Below are 9,001 nucleotides of genomic sequence, written 5' to 3'. Positions count from 1 at the left end.
CATAATACTTTTACATTTCCTTGAATGTAAATTTTACCTCAAAGTAAAAAAAGGCTAGAAATGTAGCCCTCTAGTCAATGACATATAAATTTGAGTGTTCAGTAACAAATAATATATATATTTGAAGCTAATCCTGATATATTTAAAATCATTAAGATCAGCTGATGGATGGAGGGATGGATAAATATATGATGAAGTGAACAGAGTGGAATTGTAGAATATGGGTGGGACGTACAGACTTTCTTTGTAAGATGCTTCAATTTTCTGTTTCAATATTTCCATAAGAAAATTATATTGAAAAAAAGGAGGCAGAGTATGAAAATCAAAAAGGAAACAGTAGAGAAATGAAGGCTTAAAAGAAAGTGAAATGGAGGAGGAGATGGAGAAGGGAGATATCAGAGACATCTATCTATAAGCAGAGGGAAGGTAGACAGAGGGAGAGATCAATGCATCATTCACCAAATAATAACTAACTAGAGAAAAAAATCTAGAGTTTCCCTTGTATTGCACAAGCATGTGCCATCTTTGGATACAGACCTCATGTCTAGGCGTCACTACTGTAACCTAGCATGGTACACAGCACATGGATAGCTTGTGACACACATCTGAAGAGTAAAGAGTATATAGTGTGATTCATAACATAGTATCCTTTTATTAATTAACTCTGAAGATAGACCAAGATTAGGAAAATAGTCGAGACCAAGTAGTTCAGAAACAAGGAAGTAAAGACTTCCCAAGTTCTAATGAAGTGTGACTTTTAAATTCTGACACTTTTTAATATTCTAAATGTTGAAAGGATGTATTGAAACTTTATTAACCCAGAAGTTTTAAAAATGAATCAAATGATATGTGTTATACAAATAAGGCCAGTTTTGCATAGTATATTAATATAGTAACAAATCAATATTCTTTTCAAAGTTCAAAGAAATGGGAAGCTGGTATTGGTTTCCAGGGTCAGACCCAACTTTGACAAAGCCAACAATATACTTAGAGTCAAACAAATTTCCAAACTCAGTTCCAGAGAAAAGGAAACCCTTTAGTTAAAATCTTTACAATAAAATAATTATGGTTAAAAATCTCTTTAGTTAAATATGCATACATTACATGGTATTCTTTAAAGGATGGACATGGATAGTCTTCAGACAAATCTAGCGCACAAACACCCCATCTTATAGAGTATGTGTTGGTTTAACATTCTCTAACAGCTCTGTTATACAATGGCTGTTCTGTGCAAACATGATGAGTGAAATTAAGAAAAGTTCATCAAAATTAGTTAGTTCTGAAATTGCTAACCTAGAAAACAGGGAAGAAAAAGAGGCTGTGCACTCAGGCTTGACTGTGCACAGCGGCTGGAGAGGCCAGCACTGACGCAACCCCACTGCTGCTGAGTCCGTTCCTGGGTCGCTTTAGTCTGCAGTAAAAAGGTGAAGTCCCAACAATTGTGCTTTTTTTTATGCAGCCACATGGCCGATAAGGTAGATGTTGTCGTAAAGGTGTCCTACAAAATCTTCACTAATGTTCTGAGCAGCACGGCGGGTATTTCGAATAAATTCTCTTTTTGACATTTTGTTCTTCACGTGAGGACTAGTGAGGTCAATGGAAAGTAGAATCAAAGAGTAGCACAGTACATAGACAGCATCTGGAAGGTAAAGGAAACACACTAATTATTAGCTTGCCTGAAATAGCCACTGATGTTAAGGAGACAAAAATTCATATCACAAAAGATCACACAGGGCGGGTGGCGAAACCACCCTGTTAGTCTAGGCTTTTCTTCCAGGTCAGTCTTCAAAGCTCTGGGAAATTACCTGGGACCAGGCAAACTGAGGTCAACTCATCCAGTCTAATTACCAACACAAGCACTCTCTCCAGTTCAAAGGAACTTCAGTCTGCTTTGGGAATTTATAGTGAAAATGCATTCCAGACTTAACATTTCAGAATCTGCTTTATTTTCATTTTCAAATGGGACATTTATATCCAACTATAATTGAATTACATTCTACCACCAGCTTATCACCTTCTTCATTAAAAAAGGAAATCAAGGTATTTATTTACGAAGAATGCTTTTTAAAAACCTAATTTAATGTCAAAATATTTTTAATGACATGATATGTATTATCTTGGCACTAAAAATAGAATGTAAAGAATTACTAGTCTCATTTGAGAGATGTACTTTAAAGGTGGGTGGAATGTGCACATGAACTTCAAAAATAAATCTTTAGGGAAAACACTGCCATACCTGAACACATGCAACAAAGTAATTTTCTTTTTTCATATAATCAGAGGGCAATACTTGCCGGGCGGTGGTGGCGCACACCTTTAATCTCAGCACTCAGGAGGCAGAGCTAGGCGGATCTCTGTGAGTTTGAGGCCAGCCTGGTCTACAGAGCAAGATCCAGGACAGGCACCAAAACTACACAGAGAAACCCTGTCTCAACCACTCTCTCCCCGCAAAAAAAATTACTTGATGCTTAATATCACAAAAGTAGCAACTGTCATGATGTTCTCAGTACTACACTACTTATATATTACAATCTTGAAGTCTTAAGAAAGCTATGTTAAACATTGTATCTTATGAAATAGGTTCAGCAAATTTTATATGACAGGCATGTTTTGTTTTGTAAACATTTTAAGTGATAAGTACAATTTTAAACACAAAGATACAAGTAAATCTATAAAATGAGGATGCACATATGAGACTTGAAAGCTAACACATCTCTATAGGTACACACATAGTGAAAACTAGTTGTATTAAGATAAATTTTAGTGGAGACTATTGTTATCTATCGTACAGCTTATTGAAAGCTTCAAAAAATCTTTACATCAGCTGGTAAAATAACAACTAGGAATAACTTTAGAGCATTTATGTAGTTAGTCTAACTTTCCTCACAATGCTGTGCATTTGTTATGTGCAAAGAGGTATGTGTACTCCCGAGTGTTCCATCCATGCCATCACTGCTGCAACAGTGAAGCAGATATTTACAATGTTTCCCCCCAGGGAAAAAATGCCTCCTATTATGGTTATTTTTCCTGCAGGTGGCAGGAATTAGAAAAATAATGTAAAACTCATGCATGCACACGTGAGTACAGACACACCATACACCCCCCCCCCCCCCCCCACACACACACAGTTATCCTTACCAGGACTAAGGCCAAGTTCTCGCATTAGGTCAGGATTACAAGCACAGAACCTATGTGAGAACTTTGTTATAAGAGTTTCAAGGTACTCCCCACGTTCTTCAGGAGCATGAATATGACGGAAAAATTCTCTCAATGCATTTGGCAAGAATTGATTCCTAAAATTATGCAAGGTTACAAGGTCATCCAAGACATCTCTCCTATGGAAAGAGAAACAAAAGGGTGCAGTTGTAGTTAATATTTCTGAAAAATGAAAAATCATAATTTGATATTTTTGTATAAAAGTACTTCATTATTGATTACTATATCCTATAAAATTGGTCCTATAAAATATATATTATCCTTACCCTTTAAAACCATTAAATATGATTATTTCCAAAGTTAAAATATTTGGAACTCCTTCACGAATAGGCTAAAACAAGATGAAGTGAAATACAGAATTCTACTTTTAAAATAAAATTTGAAGTATTGAAAGCGCTGCTCAGCTGGTGTGGTGGCACTCGCAAAGCTGAGGCAGGAGGATCAGGAGTTCAAGGCCAGTAGGGCTACACAGACAAACAACCTCCCCGCAGAGACACAGAACACCTGCTCCTTTCTAAGTGCTTGCTGATTGAAGTCCAAACACTAGAACTCATGCCCTTTAAATGAGAAGGGATCTTCCTGTATTGTACCAAGACACAGTTTCAGAGGTAAAAGCTATGTATGTAGGCTTCAAAAAACACCCACATAGACTACACAGTTTTATAATCTGCTCTTCCTTCCTGATACAGTTTATCATTAACAGTTTTATATTTAGAAATAGATTCACTTCATTCTTTTTAGTGACTGCTCACTACCCCAACATATGGGTATAATAATTCTATGGATATATATTTAAGTGTTTATAATTATGTAAAATTGTATAATATATAAACATGTGTATGCTATCTATTTCAACCTATAGCATTAAATATATAGTGACTCTTTGTAACAACATTCTTAAACTGTTACTGAACTCAAACTTGATTATATGATCATAGCCTTCATTTTGACCAATTGCTTAGGCAAATACAGCCAGTAGGCAAACTCTGGCCCACTGCTTGTATTTGTAAATAGATGTAATGGAATAGGGCCATACCGCTTTGTTTATAGTTGGCCTGTGTCTACTTATACAACACAAATGGCAGAGTTATAAGCAAATGCAACAGAGAGCATAAGGTCAGCAAAGCTAAATATTTACAGAAAGGTCTACAGAAGAAGCACCAATCTCTAGGTCCCCAGCATTTAAAGACAAAGTAGTTAAGGACAACACCTTTCATAGGAGACTTCTCTCAATGACTAGTATGTTGATGTAGATGCTCTCTCAAAATTTTTATGCCTGCAATTAACTAGACTATAAGGGCACAAGTGAATAACTACCAGATGAGAATGCCATATGACCCATTACCTCTACCTGCATGACTGAAATACTTAATGTCACCTTTTTAGACCTGCTTTTATACGTATGGGTGTTTTGTCTGCATGCCTGTCTGTGCACCATGTGTATAATACGGTGCCCACTAAGGCCAGGAGAGGACAACTGATCTGGAACTGGAGTTACAGATGGTTGTGAGCCACCATGTGGGTACTGGGAACCTTACCTGGATCCTCTGCAGAAGCAACAAGTGCTTTTAATAGTGAGGCAACTCTCCAGCTTTACCATTTCAGAATTTTTAAACATGTGCATAACCATCTGTGCAATATTATGTAACTATATGCATACCCTTGGAGTCCCTAGGTTTTGAAGTTTATAATTTGTCTTTACAATAGATTTTTAAATGGACAATTTTAGAATTTAGAACTTCTGGTTACCTAAACATTTAGCTCAAGGCTAACTATTAAGAAAAGTCAGGGGTTGGGGATTTAGCTTAGTGGTAGAGCGCTTGCCTAGCAAGCGCAAGGCCCTGGGTTCGGTCCTCAGCTCAAAAAAAAAAAGTCAGGGCTGCAACTTCGACAAAGATATTTGATTTTAGTTTGTGATCTCAGGAATACTGGGCTATCATTTTGTATCTATTCATGATTCTGAGATAGTGTCTCACTCTATGGTTCTGACTGGCCAAATTTCAGATCCTTCTGGCTCGGCTTCTGAGTGCTGTTATTACAGCTATTTACAAGCATTATGTCAGGCCACACCTGGCCATTTGTTATCTTTATAGTGGCAAGTTTTTATTAGCATGTGAAACAAAAAGTCAAATCAATTGTAAGATATAATATTTTTATGTTTTTACTCAATTTTGCAACTAGATTATACTATGTACTATAGCTTTTAAAGTACAAGTTAACAAAAACATCAACTCATTTCTGATAAAAATTTAATTTTTGCTTTACCTTTCATCAAGGTAGATTCTCAGTTTTTTCCAATTTAGTGTTCTTGTACAGAAGATAAATTTTGCTATTTCCTTTGGCGAATCATCTAGGATACCCTTGGACATAAAGTAGCTCACTCCCTAAGGCAGAAAGAAAATCTACATAAGCAAATTCAGCCTTGATTCATAAATTTTAGTAATTAGGCAACTGCAGAACCAGAGCTATAGTTCTTTTCAGCATTACTACAATGTTTAGAACTTTAACATGCAAAATACAAACTGGAGTCTGAGCTAAAACTAGTATGTGTAGTTGATAATTTGCATGCAATGAAAAGTAGGAAATTCAAAGTTAAGATTCATGAAGAGATCCTACTTTCTGGCTCATGACAGGTAAAAGTAAGTATACAGAAATATGGACTAATTTAGGAGGGGATGTGGACAAGCCACGATATAGACTATAAAATACTATAAAATGAGCTTTGCAGCAGATACTTCCCTCTCCTAAGAAAAAGCATGATTTTTTTTAAAGCTCAGATATATACTGTGGCACACATTTTAAGGAAATAGCTTTTGAGAAAAAAATAACCATTAGATTCTCCAAATAAAACACTAACTACTCCATTCTGGAAAGAAAGATGATTACATTATTAAGTTAAAGGGAAGAAAGCCCAACTCCAGGTCGACTCATGGGTTTACTACTTTGGCTTTCAGCATCACTACATTTTACAAGCATCGAGCTAAAGTACCACCGAGGGAAAGCATATAAGACAACAAAGTTCAGTTGTGCTTGATGGGGTTTATCTTTGAATTTCCTTTTCTCTGCATGCAGCGTTGTCCAGAGAAGCCTCACATTTCTATCTACCTTTCACTTAAAAATCAACAACAACAAAAACATAACAACAACAACAAAAAAAAACCCAATGCTGAAAGCAATGTTCTCTCACATATAGGAAGGTCTCATTCAAATAAATGTCAGGTTCATTTGAATGTGCAGTTATTGAAATAAAAGGCAGGTGTGCTTATTTCAACTTGTAGTTCTCCAGACACATGCATTCCCATGAATCTATGTGTCTGGATACTAGTATAGTGTATGCAGCTAATTGGCAGAGAAAATGACATATAATGTACATGCAACATACTGTTTTCACACATAAATTCCTTCAGCATTTCTTTACTCAGAAATATTGCACACATTAGAATTTTAAAAGTTGGAAGAATTTTTATGAAAGACTCTCAAAGATAAAAACTTTCTCATTAAAATTTTTTATTAAAATTTTTAAAAAGCAATTTGGTACCATGAGGTAATGCTTTTGAAAGGTTATAATTATCTAAAATTGCAATTTGAAGATAAGGCTTTTATATAAGGCTGATTTTATGAGCCATCAGAATCTTAACAGCAACCTTATCAACTTCATGTGAAATGTGTACTATAAAAGCAATGCTAAGGCAGCGACTATAAAATAAATGCACACAAAGAGAGCAGACTATGACAGCATGGAGCTTTTCTACTAACTCCTTGGGAACAAAAGCTACATGATGCACTAGGATCAAGAAAGAAAACCTTTTCTTGGCATAAGGCTATCTTGGCAGTGCTTGAGGGGGCGGGGACTAGACCAATTTTAATGCTGGTTCCATCCTTTCCTCCACAGTCTGAATGATTGAGAGTTGACTGTATGTTTACTTGATTTACCTTAGCAAAAGGTGAGTAGTCATTTTTGTTTGCCAGATGGCTCTATGTGAAATGATAAAACTATCTTAGAATTACTCCAGTGTTAGTGTTTATTATGCATTATAATAATTCATAGCAAAATCACTATTTAAAAGATATAAAATTAATTCTAGTCTCCCTGCTAAAAATTACACAAAAATAAATGTACCCTTCTCTAGATACAGGATGGTGCCATTTCAACATCATTTGATGCTAGTTAGTTACACAGTAACCTTGATATTTGGCTCATTAAGTATCATAAAATATATTTAGTAATAATAATACACTGTTGGTCATTTCCTTATTATGGAACATATATTTTGAAAACTTAAAATCTAATCTAACTTAAGTTCTCTAAAATAACTGAATGTAAAAAAGTAGGCATAGATTGCAGTTTTAAACAATCCTGAAAACTGGGAAAATGACCTGAAATAAGCCAACTTTATTGTTTTTATGAGGAAAGGGGCAGGTGCCGGTTTCGAGGTTGAGCTTTCTCTGGAACAGGCCGGTTAGCCCAGGTAAGCACAGGTGGTACAGGCAGCAAGCAGGAGGATCAGTTCAAATCAGCAGCAGGTAAGAAGAACAGGCTTGCTACTACAGCTCGGCTGCTCAGTCTGCCATCGGCTGGATTCTTCCTTTTTCCTTTTTCAAAATGTACTAAGTTTCAAATTTACTCCTTTAATTCTACATTTATTTATTTAATCCCATTGTTTATTTAAATTTTAATTCCTAATGCAAATTCTAGTCTGTTTAACTTTTAGAATTATTTAAGTTGTTGTGATCAGGATGTAGTTGCTAGTTTTCACTTGTGGAGAATTCTAAAATGTATTTGTTAGGTAAATGTAATAGACACAATGGTGTTCGATCTTGTAGTGAGCTGCCCCGAGGCATGAAGATAAGCTCAGAAGTGGAAATTATTAGGCAAAGCAGATGTTCCTTAAAAGTATTCCTGCAGAAAAGTTACCATAGGGGTAAATAAAATTTGTATAGGAAAACAGACATTATGCTTAATATTTCTTCAGAGAAAGACAAACTGATAATGTTCATACTAAAAACCTATTTCTTTTTCCTTTTCTTTTCTTTTTCCTTTTTATCTTTTGTTTTTTTGAGACAGGATTTCTCTGTGTATCCCTGGCTGTCCTAGAACTCCCTCTGTAGAACAGGCTGGCTTTGATCTCAGAGATCCACCTGACTCTGCCTCCTAGGTGCTGAGATTAAATAAAGGTGCACACCACCACCACTTGGCTGAAAAACCATTAATATTTGGTCCATAAAAAAATTCTCAAAAGGATTCACCCCTAAAGGAGGCCCTAGGAGCCACTAATGGGCACAGGCACCTTGATTCACTAAATGAGCCACCTAATCAGCCCCAAAGAATTAGAGACCCTTAAGAAAATACCCATTTAAACTTTATGGTTAGATACAATGAATACCCAGAGACTAGTTTATAAAACAGATCCATGTGCATATTTTGTATCTCTCTGTATGCACCGATCTTAAAAGCTTTACATAAGCATGGTATGTAAAGTAATAGACGCCAAGCAGTGTAGGACAAGTATTTTACCCAAGGAGGAGACAGGTAGATAAATAACTACAATACATCCATAAGACGAATGACACAGGATGGTTGACTAAAACTTAAATGAGCATGGGGAATAAACAGTTCAATGCCAGAAATAATTCTTAGGAGCTAGGACACTTGGATGAGATTTGAGGAAGTGAAAAGGTCTCAATAGCTTTGAATGAGGAAAACACCGAAGAAGACCATCTTAGTTTATATTGTATCATGAGAGCAAAAGCAACATCATATACAAAGTTGGGCTGTTTTCAGGAA

General features: G+C 35.8%; 1 protein-coding gene across 5 annotated transcripts in view; it reads right to left on the bottom strand.

Moving 5' to 3' along the window:
* Nucleotides 1-629: 629 nt before the first annotated feature.
* Fbxo8 (F-box protein 8) overlaps nt 630-9,001 on the bottom strand; it is a 43,331-nt gene continuing 34,959 nt past the window's right edge. For 3 of the 5 annotated variants that reach the window (XM_028860916.2, XM_037211747.1, XM_028860919.2), the window contains 3 exons: nt 5,482-5,600; nt 3,139-3,335; nt 630-1,639 (listed from right to left, as the gene is read on the bottom strand). In XM_028860916.2, coding sequence (XP_028716749.1) covers nt 1,452-1,639; nt 3,139-3,335; nt 5,482-5,600 — 504 coding nt within the window. In that variant the 3' untranslated portion in view covers nt 630-1,451. The remainder of the gene's footprint in view (nt 1,640-3,138; nt 3,336-5,481; nt 5,601-9,001) is intronic. The other 2 variants (XM_028860918.2, XM_028860917.2) reach the window with 1 other exon arrangement.

This window comes from Peromyscus leucopus, chromosome 17 (assembly GCF_004664715.2).
Source record: "Peromyscus leucopus breed LL Stock chromosome 17, UCI_PerLeu_2.1, whole genome shotgun sequence".
Taxonomy (NCBI): Eukaryota; Metazoa; Chordata; class Mammalia; order Rodentia; family Cricetidae; genus Peromyscus; species Peromyscus leucopus.
The sequence above is the reverse complement of the archived record's forward strand: the minus strand, read 5'-3'. Positions and strand labels throughout refer to the sequence as shown.